Source organism: Candoia aspera, chromosome 6 (assembly GCF_035149785.1).
Source record: "Candoia aspera isolate rCanAsp1 chromosome 6, rCanAsp1.hap2, whole genome shotgun sequence".
NCBI lineage: Eukaryota > Metazoa > Chordata > Lepidosauria > Squamata > Boidae > Candoia > Candoia aspera.
This window is the reverse complement of record NC_086158.1, coordinates 69,375,919-69,391,472: the sequence shown is the minus strand read 5'-3', so window position 1 is coordinate 69,391,472 and position 15,554 is coordinate 69,375,919. Positions and strand designations below refer to the sequence as shown.

The following is a 15,554-nucleotide window of genomic DNA, read 5'->3' as shown; positions in this document are numbered from 1 at the left end:
GGTAGCAGTGCTGAGAAAATGCACGACAGAAGGGAAAAAGGTAATAAAAAAAGGGAAAGAAGGGGATGGAGAGGACACACTATCCATTTCCTGGGCCTAGTGGAGAATTGTAAATGTGATGGGCAAACGTTTATGAATGGATTTTGCGGAGTAGGAAAAATGAGTTAAGAAACGTATCCATCTCTGTGCATCAGAGAAATAATCGGTACGCCGAACCCGCATGTACTGGGGTCAGCAACTAGGGCCCACCCCAAATTTAGTTACTTAAGGGCAAGAGGTGGCAACCTGCAGCAAAAGATCTCGGATCAGGCCAGCTCGGTAAGAAACCACGGCCTCTGCGAGCGGGAAGTGAAACTGCAGCTCACAAAGAGTTAATGTTCCGAGAAAGCCAAACGGGTAAACAACCCGGTCCGGGACTGCACAAGATCACTCGTGCCCGCGGTAACATTGGATCATGAAGTCATAAGTGCACCTAAAGTTTAACCAGAGGCGAGGCGGGATTCCTACCCTCCATCCAATCGAGAAAAGCTAAGCCACGTCTCCCGACCAATCCCAAATGGGTATTCCTTTGCCACCCACTTCAGCCAATCCGCAGAAAGCAAGAGAACCCTACAGAATGGTGGGGGGCGCTTTTTTGCTTAGATCCCGTATCTGAGTCCCCAGCAAAATCACTTGCTGTGTGGTCGTAACAGGCCCCCGCTGGGAAAGTCCTGTTACTTTCTAGGGATCGAGATCCTTTTAACTACTCAATCGGGTAGATAGATCGGTCCGAGGAACTGCTGATTAGCGCAGCAGCCGGCGACGCGAATCTCCGCAGGCACTAAAGCTGTCCCTCTTGGCTTCAGCAAAGTGGGGGGGGGGCATGCCGAAGATTTCTTTCGGCAGCCAATCGGGGCGGTTCGTTCCTTTTTGACGTCACAATCCCTAGAACCTGCAGCGGCGACAACAATAACAATACCAGGCGGGATCGTTCCCTGGAATCGAGAAGCGAGGGGTGCGTGACCGGGGCGGGCAGCAAAAACAGGCCGTCGCGGGGACGGCAGTAGCAGTTGCTACTGTCAGCAGAGTCGGAGAGGAGCAACCCAGAGAGCAACTCAGGAGGGACCCAGAAATAGAAACGCCTCTTTCCCAGCAGCGATGGCCTCGAGCGAGCCTTCAGGGCTGCAAGAAGGGAATTTGCAGGGTAAGAGAAGAGAACCTCCTCCTTTAAAACAAAACAAACCATTAAATAATAGAAAAGAAATTTGGAGTCCTTTGCATTCTGGTCCTCTGATAGAGGGCCTCTTACTGGGGGGAAGTTATACTTTCCTGGGCTGATCAGAAGCAGACTTCATAGGTCACCTTGTTTTGAAACCCCTGAGGCCTGTTATTAATATTAATATTAAGATTTAATACAACCACACAATGCTGCCCCCATCCTCCCACACCCTAAAAGAAAATATATTTTTTTTATCTTTGCTACTGGACAGTTAGGAGCATAGGGAACTCTGGTAGGTAGAATTTCCATAGAATGTTTATCGACGGCAGGAAAAACAATGATGAGGAAATGCCAAATGCCCTGGGGTTACATTTGCGTCATTCAAGGTTTCCTCTGTTTCTTGGTGCTATCAGACTCGGTTTTTCTCTGCTTAAGACTTGCTCTTGCCTTGAGTTGGCTTTATCTTGGCAGGCTCAGAACCAGGAGGGCAGGAGGGCTTTAAAATAACCTGCATTAGAAGGAGAGAACAGGCAGATCTGTGGTTGTAACAGAGTAAGCCACGTTCTCCATCTGTGCCCATAATACCCTTGCCTATGTGACTCAGCCCTTTACTAACAGCTTTTATGGTTGTAAATTATTGCCCTCGGAACTTATTGACACGTGGTGCTTGTTCAAAGCTGACATCATGGGATTTATAGTCCCAAGTAGAAAAAGGAGGAGGTAGATTGCAACATAAAAGGGAGTTTTCCCTTTAACTTCAGTAGACACTTGATTATGTTTGTAATCAAGTAATGTTAAAGGGTATCTTGTCCTGTGGTTTTATCACATAATGTGTCAATGGAAAAGTGAGCACAAAATTACTGTTTTTAATTTTTCTTGCTGTTGTTCTTTAAGGAAAGTGTCAGGTTTTTTGTCCAACCTGAGAAAACTTCCCTAAGCCTTTCTTGATCTTTTGGTGTTGCTTAAGTTCAGTTGACACAAATACTTACTTGGGAATAACGCCCAATGAATTCGGTTGGAACTTTTGAATAGATAGATATGATCTACTGTTGGTTGGTTAATGTATATTCCACAGGAAGGGTACTTTGTCCCTTAACATACAAGCACTCTAGATTTAATGCAACCACACAATGCTGCCCCCATCCTCCCACACCCTAAAAGAAAATACTTTTTTTTTATCTTTGCTACTGGACAGTTAGGAGCATAGAAGCGAATGCAGATTCTCCAGGAAAACTTAAAAGGAAGAAGAAATTAACTAGAAATGCAGAATTTGCATAAAATTCTAGTACATTTTTGCACCACTTTGCATAATTTATATTTTGTGAAGTATGTAGTTTTACTTCTTAGCCTTGTTTTTTTCAGTGCATGAAGTAGATAAGGCATGGATCTGGGTTTTAAGGATTATCTTTCTTTTTTTTTTTTAAGAAATGCTGTTATACAAAGAGCATATATTATCCTCTTTTCCAATTTCCTTATTCCAAGTTACCTGGATATACTTGGCTTCCATTCTTCTCTCTTGCAGTTTTGTTAGCTAATTCCTCATAAGACTCCAAAAATAGAGTTGAAAGAATTGCAATTATTGTCGCTTCTCTTGGAATGAAATCATGGTAGTGAAAAATCATTGTCAATTTGCAGCCTGCCACATTCTGGTCAAAGTATTGGTGAGCTGTTATTTGCCTAAGCTTTGTGAGCAAGAGCCACTATAGTTTTTTATAATGTCGGTTTAGTGTTGTAAGGGAATGTTTCACAAGGCTTAGACTGTTTATTTTTCAGGTTGGCCTAAAGAGATTGATTTCTTTGGGATACATTCTGCAGTAGTTAGATGAAATAGTACGTTATGTGACTGCAATTTATATCTTAAGGTCTGTTAACAAAGACAGTCCGTATTGTCTGCTTCTTTCAGCAGATGGTTCCAATCACCCCTTCTCCTTTCATTGTGCTCACTTGACTTCCTGTTTACACCTTCTGTTTCTGAGCATCCTGAGAATTGTAATCTATAGAATTAGGCCAGTGAACAGAACTGTAAAAATACACCCATTGGGGCAGAAACCTGTCTCTGAATGAATAAAGAAGACAAATGTTTGTACATGGCTATAATTTCTGGTAGTCCAATTCTCTTATGCCATTCCGTTATAATGGCATTCCATAAAGCCCATTTTTCAGCATAATTTTGTTTCACTTACCTTTAGCTTACCCTCATTTAAATCACGTGAATTCTAGTTTGTCATGTTTCCAACAACAACAACTAAAGAGAGCCAGTTTGGTCTAGTGGTTAAGGTGCTAGGCTAGAAACCAGGAGTCTGTGAGTTCTAGTCCCGCCTTAGGCATGAAAGCCAGCTGGGTGACCTTGGGCCAGTCACTCTCTCTCAGCCCAACTCACCTCACAGGGCTGTTGTTGTGGGGAAAATAGGAGGAGGAGGAAGGAGTATTAGGTATGTTTGCCACCTTGAGTTATTTATAAAAATAATAAAGGGATGAAAATCAAATAAAGAAAGAAAGACTGGTCTATTTCCCTACACATTTTCCTACTGGTGGTATTGTCAGTCACTCCTCAAGATGATGGTATCAATATGTTATTGTTACAGGTTCTTATTGGTGGATTGCATGGTGTTTTTCTTGTAAACTGCATGAACATTTTACGTAAAAATGAAAAGATTAAAGATTAAAATGGTCACATCTTGGAAAATAAGCTTGTTGCACATTAAAACGAGCACCTGATTATTTTTGTACTTAGGACAACCTTTCCTTTGGCCATTAGATTGCTTGTGTAGTAAACATAGAAGCACAGCTTTTGTCCTGAGCAATGTAGCATGCCACGAGATAGAGACAAAATGCTTATGCACTGCTGATATGGGGTGGACCCCATACCCTACTGCCATTTCAACATTTATTATTAACAGGCAATAATCTGAGCATTCTTTGTACCTTCTGAAATGCAAGCAAAGGAGGCTGTGAAGTCAGACATGAAGTGTAATGTCAACAAATGAAAGTGCTTGGTTTCTTAATAAATCATTGTGGTTTTTGTTTTCTAAACTTTTGCCAAGCAGGTTCCTGGGTGGAACTGCACTTTAGCAGCAATGGGAACGGTAACAGTGGCCAGCCAGCCAGCCAGGAACAAGTTCCTGCTTCAGTTTCTATTTATAATGGTGACATGGAGAAAATCCTTCTAGATGCCCAGCATGAGTCTGGAAGAAGTAGCTCACGAGAGAGCTCACACTGCGACAGGTACTCTGACTCTGAGATGGCATAAGCGGCTTGTGATGCATTTCCTCTTATTTCGACTGAATGTACATACACAACAGCCTTCCCCAGTCTGGTTGACTTTCAGATATTTCAACTATATTTTCACCATCCATAGGCAGTAGTTCTCGGTGAGTGTTATCAGGGATAAGTCATAGTCTGACAGAATTGAAAGGTACCAGGTTGGAGGAGGTGAATGTATGGTCTGATGGTAAAACCTTATGTTTGGCCTATTTAGAAGAGATTCTTGAAATCAGTGGGACCTAATTTAGGCAAGGCTAACATAAATTTTGTTTTGTTCTGTTTTGGTGATAGTGTTCTAAATAGGAGTTCTGTTCCAAGTCTGATCAGGATGATGCAATTGGCCCTGGCATTACAGCCAGTGCCCTTTCTCCTGACTGGAGACAGTGTCATCTTGCCCTAGTGGTCTGATCCATTTTTTTTTTCACTTCAGCTTTTTATTTAAATGAAACTGGAGTCATCCATTAAGGGAGACATTCCAAAGCTAACAGGAAGCATGGCTTGGGAGAACTAAGTGATCTTTCACTGTGAAAGTAAGCAAATGTAGATTAGGGCTGTGTACCACTTTGGGACCAGCTCCAGATCTGATTAACTTTGTTTTTGAGAGCTAAGTCTGTACTTTCCTTTGAATTGTTGTACCTCTGCAGGCCTTGTGTGTGGGCTGTCTTTCCATTCAGAGGAATTTTAGTCTCACTCCACCTTCTGAGCTCAAACCAGTCTTTACTCTCATCTGTTCCCCCATCAAAGAGGTTCAGCCTCATGTTCCCAGAGCTTCTGTCTTCCTGTACAAATTGGTCAGAACTTACCTGCCCCCTCCCAAATCCAGCCCATGGCGACAGGCAACCACAGTATGGTCACGATTATTGAGAAAAATACCCATTTACAAAACTGTCCATGTGCTTTCATTTTGCCTTCACAACTGTTAGGGAATTTTAAATGTAACAGAAGAACAGTGGTAGGATGGTTAAGAAGCCTTTCGAGGTTTTCAGTGCTTTTCTTTATTCTCCATCTCTCCTCATACAGCTTCCCATCATAGCAACTTCTCAGATATTTTTTGCAAATTTACTAAGCAAATGCGCAGAAATACCCATAGTTAGAAATACCAACAGGATGGATGTCCTTGCGATTTTATTTTCCTTTTGTATGGAGAATGCTAAGGGGATTTTTGTTGTAGGTAGTTCTCGTTTAGTGACTGCCTCGTACAGTGACCAGTTACAACTGTGATGAAAAAGTAACTTTGCAACCAATCCTCGCATTTATGACCTTTACCGGTCTGTAAAGGAAAGGAAAGCTGAAGTAAGTTCGTAAGCATGGTTGCAGTTTCACTTAGTGACAGCTTCAATTAAGGACTGAGTTGCTGGTCCCAATTGTGGTCACTAAATGAGGATTACCTGTACTCCATCACCAGGGATGGGGGGGAGCAGTAGCTAGGAGAATGGGTATTGATTGGATGATATTCTTTTGTTTTTTTTTTTTGGTAAGAATTTTATTAAGTTTCAAGCAAAGATAAAAGCTACAGGAAAACAAAAAACTACAAAGAAAAAACTAGAAAAGTGTAGAAACACAAGAGAAAATTTTTCTGCTTTTTAACAAGAAGGATATACAAAAATTTCCATAATCCCGATCTCACTCTTAGAAGAAACATGTCTGTCACAGTTAAATTCCTCATTTTCCTCCAGAACATCCCCAACCAGATGACACATTTTAGACCTCATATTTTCCACAATGTCTTGAATGTCTTGCATAAAAACTTGGTAGGAATCAGAAAAAAATTGTTTAAAATATTTGTGGAAGTCAGAGAAAATCTGTTTAAAATCCTCCATGTTTCACGCAGTAGATTATGGTGCCCCCTAGGAACTTAACCAGTGAAAGTTGAAGATATGAAAGAATTCCAGAATGTGTTTACACAACTGAAAGTGAGATATGCAGACAGTTCCCCAGGGAAAGTAGAAGCAGAAAACTGAAAGTTCAAACAGCCAATTCAACGTGTAGGAAAATGCTAGTATCTTCAAATTTAGTACAAAAATAATAACAGGGAGACAATTATCTACTCTCAATCCTCCTCAATATTTGGAGGGAAAACAAAGTCCAAAACTTAAAAAGATTTTTTTTAAAAAATTAATCCCCAAAATAATGATAAGCACCAAGAGACCTTGGTGTAGAAGGCCTCTCTTAGGGTACACGTACTTAAAAGCAATATAAATTGGGTGATTTAGAAATGGGGTGGCCGGTCTTAGTGTCCCTTTAAGGCTACAGCACGGCTTGGAAATGGTGATGTCCCAGCCTCCCAGCTAGCTCTTACCAGTCAAACACGAATGCTGTTTGCGATCTTCTGGCTGCAAGCTGCTCAGTCCACCAGGTCCCCACTGGAAGTAGATTGGATGATCTTCTTTATGCTCTCTGATTGATCCACTAGAGGGAAGAGGATGGGGACTGATTGGCTTAAAATGTTTCCTGTGTTTTGAGATTAAGTGGAAGTGAAGATGATTGCAATCCATTGCATGTTGCTTGGTGAATGGTTGGAAGGCTGGAGACATTGGGGTTGTGGAAGGATCCTCAGTACCTAGAGAGTAAGGCAAAAGATGGGAAGTAGCATTATACCATTAGCCTTTGAAACGGTTATCCATCAACTGTGCCCTTCCTAACTGACACCTAGTCAGCAGCATTTCCCTAAGCCAGTGTTTCTCAACCTCAGCAGCTTTAAGATACGTGGACTTCAACTTCAAGCATGCTGGCTGGGGAATTCTGGGAGTCGAAGTCCACACATCTTAAAGTTGCTGAGACTGAGAAACACTGCTCCAGGTTATCAGAGTTCTTTTTAATCCCAGTTGATAGTGGTAAGAATAGTAATTTTAAGAACTGATGCTGCATTTCTTAATCTTAATTTGCATTTCGTCCTCTTCTTCCCCTTCCCTTTGTGTTATATCTTTTAGAGTGTATTCCTGAAGATAGAGCCTGTCAGTCATGATAATTCTGAGTTGCTTTGGGTGCTTTTTTGGTCAAGTAAAAATGTTTTAAATAAACAGAAAGAGGAAGCCCAGATAAGCAACTCCTTGCATTCAAAAGGTTGTGAGTAAAAGCATAGTTTATTGCACATTCACTATATAGTAGGGGTGCACCTGGCAGTGACTGACCCTTATTTGCCATTGGGCAAGATACTTATCCATGGTTAATTGAACTGTGGTTTACTTAAGTTAATTGAGTGCAGTGGGATTACTCAACATGCGGAACTATAAACTAACCACAGGGGCTGAATTAGCGCAGTGCATTAGGCTTAAAAGTGATTAGCTAGTTTGTGGTTCAGTGTGTCATGCAAACACAACCATCAAAGAGTTGAGATATTCAGGATTAGGGAACTGTCATGAGTAAGGATGGCGAGCAGGGGGCTCCCACCCAGACTGTCAAGCGCATGCGTAGCACTGAGGAACTGTTCAGCCATTCAAAGAGACACAGATCGGGACCGCCTTAACCCTTGGGGGTTATATGTCTGGGTTTTTCCCACGCTTCTTCAATTTGTTAGGATTCTTGTTAAGTACTAGTAATAAATATTAGAGACCAGTTCATTGTCTCAGTGTGTTTCCTGGTAGTTAGGACAGGAACTGGGCCAAACGAAACATAACCTATGCCTTCTTTATTTGTAAGTTACATGTAAATTAAAATGAATTTAGAATGAAAATAGGATTAGTTTGTAATGGGGCTGATAATCAAGCTGTGAAGGGAGAGTTTAAGCTTTTCGGGAGTAGTTGCTATGCTGTTGACATTGGGGGCTACCCACTCCCCATTGACACCATGAGGGGTTCCAACCTTTAAATTGCTCAGGAACCATGTAAATGCTAATTAATTCAGCTGACACTCTATTATTATTATTATTATTATTATTATATTTTGGATGACTTTGTTTATGAAAGAATTAAACAAATAGTAAACAGTTTGTGGCATTTGCTCACTCAGACTCCCTCTATATATTGGTTAGACCCACTAGAAGCTCTGGAAAGGGGCTATGGCTTTTTCACAGAACCAGAATTGCAATCCATTTACTTTGGGAAGATGTTCCTTCTCTTTTTTTTAAATCCTGTCTTTTTTACAAAGGAGCTTCAGAATGCATAACATCTTCCTGTTTCTGTTCTGTTCTCACAATAGAGAGGCAGGCTAGGCTGCAAGATCGTAACTAGCCTTGTGAACTTTCTTGGGATTTGAAGTGGGCTTTCCATGGTCCTGATAAAACAAGAATCAGTAAATCTTGTTCTTTGTTGGTTATTGGCTTGCACTTCTTTTCCCAAAGCCCACCACGTTCCCAAACACCTCAGGATGTTCACAGAACTTCGGAAACGGAGAGTCGTGCCAGCGGAGAAAAGAACAGCTCTCAGGTAAAACCTATCTGTTCATAAAGATGATCAGATAGGAACTGATCTGTTGTATGTAATGCCTTTTCTTAAGGGAATGCTCCTGGGGAAAGGGTATTTTCTGCAGAGCCTTGTTTATGGCTGGGAAATGTCCTTTGTAGTTTCTAGCAGACCCATTTCAATTTTGGCACACAGTTTGGAAAATCACTGCATGAATGGCACAGGCTTACTGGAAACTATCTACACACTAATGCTACTTGAAGGAAATGCAGCTGCTGGAGCTTTATTTGTTCCAAGCATGTAATTCAAGGTCAATAAAATCTACACTGGATACTCTGTGAATTCTGTTGCTATCAGAGATCCAGTTAGCTAGTGTGTAGGGAACAGCCTTTGCAGTCTACAGTGCTCTCTTCCCAAGGAAGCCAGTTGATCCCTCTTCCAACAAGGGATCTTGCATGCTGGAAAAACGGTCCATTTGTGAGTTGGCTTTGTCAGGGCTTTTCTACTTCTCAGTTGTGACTTAGTTCTGGAATGCCTTCCTTAGGGATGTACTCCTGGAACCTGCTGTATTAACTTTGCTGCAGCAGGCAAATATTAAATATATTTAATATTAATGCTGTAACTGGGTTTTTCAACTGATCAATGTCTGCTGTCTGTTTTTATAAATCACAATTTATAAAGGTTGTGATTGTAGTTATAAATCTATTAGATGGTCATTCTAGAGTAGCTATGTAATTCTGGTAAAATGATGTTACTTGTTTAATATATTTACTAAGGCTATGCAACACTTTGGATAGAGGGCAAAAAGGTGTTTCAGGTGCACAGGGGCAGAAATGTAGCACTTGTCTGCAACTCTTTAAACTAAATGCATCTTTTCTTAAGAATGCATAGCTGCTTTAAGAAGTTAAAACAGATGTCACCTTCCTTCTTCCATATGCTCTGAAATAATATTTTTGCCTTTGCATCCAAAGCATTGCCCAGCCCTAGTATTTATATTTTGTTTTCTATGCAATTGCATCTCAAAGTGCTTTGCAATAAATACAATTAAAATACAGTAATGTAAACCAGATCACTAGTCAATGAATAACAATAACCGGACCATCCCTGTCTAGAAAAAGAGTGTAATTGTTATGCCAGTTGAAGTTGGCAATGTGTCTCTGGCCATGGAGGGTACTTGAGCCTCCAGTGATAATGATGACTCTAGGAACAGCCAGAAACAACACAGATTTTCTTTTTCAGGGAGTGCAACCTGATTTATACCAAGCAATTTCCCTAATTTATCTTACTCAGACATCAGGTTATCTATCTTGTCATGATCCAACCCCATCCAACCTCAGACTTGATTGAGTTAGCTTGGCCTGACTCGGATATTATGGAGAAGTAGAATTGAGTATTGTCAGAAGGTGAAACCCAGCTTCCAAATTCCTGATGATTTAACTTCAGGTGGAAAATGTGAGCTCATTGTATAGATCCATGTGGCACTCTCATTGTATCTACTAGCTCCTTAAAGAAGCTGCATCTTTTCTGAGGCTTTTTGCTTCTTTAATGTGTCCTTCACTCAACCCATGTGTACTTGGATTTGTATAACTACTATGCAAGCCCAGGAAAAGGTACAACTCCTTTAAGGAGCAGCTGAATGGTACAGTGAGGTTGCCCACCTTGGATCCAAAGTCCCCTTGCCCACTTGTATACGTCTATTCTGAAGGTGGACCCAGGTCACCTGATTGTACCTAACTTCCTTTCAGTCTGAAGAAGATTTTCTGGAAAGAAGGAAAGAAGTTGAACAGCTTCTGAAGAAAAATTCAGATTGGATGTGGGACTGGTCCAGCAGGCCTGAGAATATCCCACCCAAGTTAGTGATCTTGATAATGAACAATGCAGATTTGTTTATTTCAGTGATTATAAATATAAGTTGGGTCATAAATTGTTATGGATAAAATGTTTTTGTCTTCTCACAAACCAGGGAATTTCTCTTTAAACACCCTAAGCGCACAGCTACCCTCAGTATGAGAAACACAAGTGTGATGAAGAAGGGAGGCATATTTTCTGCAGAATTCTTGAAGATTTTCTTACCATCTCTCCTGCTTTCCCATCTGCTTGCCATTGGATTAGGGTAAGGATTAATTTAGACAATCTATCAGCCAGAAGTCTAGTGGGCTGTATCAACAGGATCTTCTTGACTTCTAACAATACTATCAGAGAGAGACCATAGCTCAGTAGTACAATACATTCCTTAGATGCAAAAGGTTTGGGGTTCAGGGACTGATCACTCTGGATATGGCTGAAAAAACTGTTACTCGCAATCCTGGAGAGCTGGGCTCACATATGCTAAGTTGTAATTGGGAGCTCAGCCACTAAAATTTTGTAATTTACAGAGTGCACCAAAAGAGAGGAATCAAGATTGGGTAATTTGTGGTAGTCCAGATGTTGCTGAAGTACAACTTCGAGCATCCATAGGAAGCCCAGTTTATTTATTTATTATTCACATTACTATTACCGCCCGTCTCCCCCCAAGAGTTAATGATGAAGGATGCTAGGAGTTATATTCAACATCTGGAATGGTGTCAGGTGCCTACCTTGGAGAAGAACACAAAGTAGGTCTTAGACAAATTTGCAGCATATTGCCTTCCATTAAAAAAAAAACATTTTATAAAGCATCTTGCTGTTATAAATGTTAATGTTCAGACAGGTATTTAGCCAGCAGGTTCATCCACCTCCTATCTTGTGTATGTAGTCTGTAGGTACACACAGTCCTAAGTCATAAAAGCCTAACTGCATTATGGCTCAGAGTCTTCCTAGTGACCTTTCTCAGATGTCAATCATATCCCTTTGCTGCATTGTGTAGCTTCATTAGAATGCGTGCTGTTGCTTATAAGACCAATCATTTGGGGGTTTTTTCTTTCTGTTATATACAACTGTAGTTTTGGAGACATGTCAAAAGTGGTTGTTATTCATAAATTTGCAGGTTTATGAAACGATCTAGTTCATTTGCTTATAATTAAACTACGGATTTATGAAATGAGTATGGAAATGTATATGGAATGAGTGGAAAACACTTTTCAGTAGTGCCACATGGACTGCTGTGGATTTTTAAATTATGCTTCTAATCTAGGCGAAGAAATGTTTTGAAAAATTACATTAAAAACAAAAATCTAGAATCTACTCTGGTGTTTCTCAAACTTGGCAACTTTAAGACATGAGGACTTCAACTCCCAGAATTCCCCAGCCAGCATGCTGGCTGGGGAATTCTGGGAGTTGAAGTCTACACACCTTAGAGCTGCCAAGGTTGAGAAACACTGGACTAGTCCATCTAAGTGATTTGTATCTATAACCATAGCATTCAGACTCCTCTCCAGGACAAGAGTAGTGAGGTTTAAAATGCAACTGCAGTTCAAAGCAAGCAGAACACTTACTGGTTGTTTTTATGTTTCAGGATTTACATTGGGAAACGGCTGACAATCACAGCTTCCAGCAGCTCATTGTAAGAGGAAATGAGTTTGTCTCTTTTGCAAATCATGACAACATTCATCCAGGCATATACAATGGTGGACAGAAGGAACTCCCAAATGTATAATCATAATAAGGCGATGTATGTTTTATTGTGTAAATGGCTGTTGCAAAAGGAAAGGAAGAAAAGCCAACTACCAGGCTGCTTCTATGCATAAATTCCTATTTGCAGTTTAATATAATGTAGCTTAGATCAGAAGTGGGGAACCAGAACTACAACTTCCAGCAAGCTCCAGCTTTGTGGCCAGTAATAAAGGATATTGGGAGATGTTGTTCAGCATGTGCAGTGGCCCACATTTCATTACCCCTGGTTGAAGATTTTTCTTTCTGGTTGTTATTTCAAGAATGAACAGTGTGGCAAAAAGCTAAACAAAACAAAAACATTCACTGTGGACACATGGGAAAGGATTAATGTGCAGTTTTGTTTTTGTGCAGTTGTGAAAAGACTAGTAGAGGGTTGCCCTTGACATGACTGTGATGTCAAAAAAGGAGAGACATTGGTCAACGAAAATAGAATGGCCTTACATTTCTTAAGATTGCAGTTTTGGTACTTGAGATGAAATGAATTAGTGGGATACTTTAAAATGTAATCATGAGTCAATGCAGGGTTTTTTGGTGTGTGCGTGTGTGTGTTAATGTGAAACCTTTTCTTCTGTTTTCAGTGAATGTTTATATGCAACTGTTGAGAAGAGGTTTTAGTAGTAAATGATCTGATTTTTCCCAAAGTCAGCCAAAACTTGTGTGGTCAGGAAACTTTGAAGAAGGCAAGCCCCAAGGAATTCTTCCAAGAAGCCCATTGAGGGAAGATAGCCCTGGCCATCCTCTTCTTCCCTCTTGACTGATAAACAGAAATCTCTTGCCTCTGAATGCAAAGTGTTGCTTAATGGCCTAAATCATCACCAGCGAATCATAGCGGGGTAGCTGGACCTGCCTTTTTAGTCACAAATGCTGTAGCTGTTAGCAACTAGTCTGGCTGTGTGAATACATAGGAATTTACTCACTGGGTGAATGATGGCACTTCCAGAAGAGGCACCAAGTTGTCAAGTGCTCCTTTGCGGTCTACTGTTTCCATGTTGACTCGCTTCTTTCCTTCTGCTGTAGATGCACAAGGAGTTGGGAATGGAGAGAAGCATGGCTTTTTCTCCACAGCACACTGCTGTTTTTATTCTAGATAATGCAGCAGGCCAGATCCCCGCGATACAAAATGGAAACACAGTGAGCATAATGGCAAAGGACAGGTGACTGATGCTGTCTACTCATTCTTTCCACATGCTCAACATTGAGCCAAAGTGTCTGTCAGAAAAGTTAAGCAAGGTTAGTTTCTTGCTTGAAAAAGATCTTACACTTCTGTATTATTCTTAAGGAGGGTTTGCAAAGGATGAGTGGTGTGGTCCATACAGGCTTCCTTACCCCTTGCAGGCTACAAAGGTTGGGGGCTAAATGTACAAGGCCTATACTGGTTTCTAATGCATGTTTCAATGAGCCCCCCCAAAGAAAATGAAATTTTATGGGAGGATACAGTTGTGCTGAAAGCTATGAGCAAAGACCACAATTGAACCTGCAAGTTCAGTACTGAATTGACATTGTTTTAAACCCTCTCATTATGCATTTTAGCTGCCTGGGGGCTAGCCTAATAAGACTTGAGATTTACTTGTAAGTAAATGAAAAGAACGCATTGTAGCATCTGTTACTCTTATTTAAAGGTTTCATTGTTCATTGATTACAATAAAGGATGAGATTTGTTCAGGATTTAACATGATGTATGAATCACACAGTACTTATTCAATAAACTGTCATTTTAAAAAATCTGGCTTAGCTTTATGTGTGAAAGCAGCCTCTGGGTTACAACATGCATAGCATTGCAGAACGGCTGGCTTGATTAAGCACTTCCATAGCTACGCTTTCCGGAGTCTTCTCTGCTTAATTTAAACCTTCCTGTGGAAGATGTGGGAAGGATAGAATATCAATCTTCTCTACCTACTTGATAGAAGCTATAGAGGAAGCCCATTGGGCAGAGGCATCCACAACAGGGGTCAAAGAAGTCAAGATGGCAGCCACATCCATGAAAACAAAGTCCCGCCCCTTTTTTGTGTGTATTGGGTAAAGAAAAAGTAGGGTTTCAATCATGCAGTGGCAGCTGTTTTTTTTTTTTTTTTTGGAGCCCCCCATCAGATGCTTCTGCCATTATGGACTCCCTGATTAAGTTTGTTTTACTCTTTTTGGGGTGGGGGGATGAAATCCCTGGAAGAGGCATGGTTGACATACATATTTCATAGAACATTGAAATATTTCATGAAACCCTGCTAAGATGACCTGCTTACAGTACTAGAAGTTTAATTAGATAAAAATATTTGATAATAGATTGACTTAAGCTACTCTTGGATTAGGAATAGTGGCTCAGGATCACCTGGCATCTACCTATACTAAGTATTGTGCTTCTGTACTATCAGTGTAAAAAAATGTTTTTCACACTGATTTTGATCTTACCATTTGCAACATACGACTTACTTTATGCTTGAGTTAAAAATGGAATTGATAGCTGTTACTGTGCATCATGGCACCCCAGATCATCATATTCACAAGCTTGCATCATTTGAAGTAATACTGTTTGATCAACTAAGCAGTTTGGCTTTATTTTACTGCTAACATAGTCACTATATATTTATACAGGCGTGGGCACCACAGGTTATGTAAGGAGATTGTCCTGAACAGATTCCTTATCCACTGCAGTGGAAAAAGCAGACACACAGGCTCAAATGGTTGGGAGATGTGTAAATGGGTTGAGATTTACTGGCACTCAGAGACCAGGATGCTTGTTTTCAGACCATAATTTGAGACTGTTACCTCTGATTGCAAATCTAAGTAAACAAACCATCATCTGAAGAGAAAAACTTGGTTCTTTTGATTTTCAGCTACTGGAAGCTGCCATATACTTCTGAAATGAGGATTTGTCTTGATCTAGTAAAGATAGTCAATTTTACAGTATTCTCAAAACTGCTTGTCCTATTAGCTATTGTGTGATCACATTTGTACGGCTACCAATTTCACATTTTTTTAATTAATGGAAGTTTATACAATTGTTGTACGAGGATGTCACTATTGGCTATCATGTCAGATAAATGGAGAGCATACAAGAGGGTTATTTTCCAGCTGTTTACCAAGTCTGCAAGCTGTGAAATACTGCATTAAATGTCTGTGTTTTTGTTGCTATTGTGCTAAACCAATAAAGGGAGTAAGTAAACTTG

At 40.4% G+C, this 15,554-nt stretch overlaps 1 protein-coding gene across 1 annotated transcript; it reads left to right on the top strand.

Moving 5' to 3' along the window:
- The first annotated feature begins 639 nt into the window (after nucleotides 1-639).
- BNIP3 (BCL2 interacting protein 3) lies at nucleotides 640-15,554 on the top strand. Its single transcript, XM_063307358.1, has 6 exons — nucleotides 640-1,183; nucleotides 4,246-4,423; nucleotides 8,742-8,826; nucleotides 10,548-10,654; nucleotides 10,766-10,915; nucleotides 12,236-15,554. Exons 1-6 carry the CDS (start codon nucleotides 1,138-1,140, stop codon nucleotides 12,285-12,287), a joined length of 618 nt encoding a protein of 205 aa, XP_063163428.1. The 5' UTR covers nucleotides 640-1,137; the 3' UTR covers nucleotides 12,288-15,554.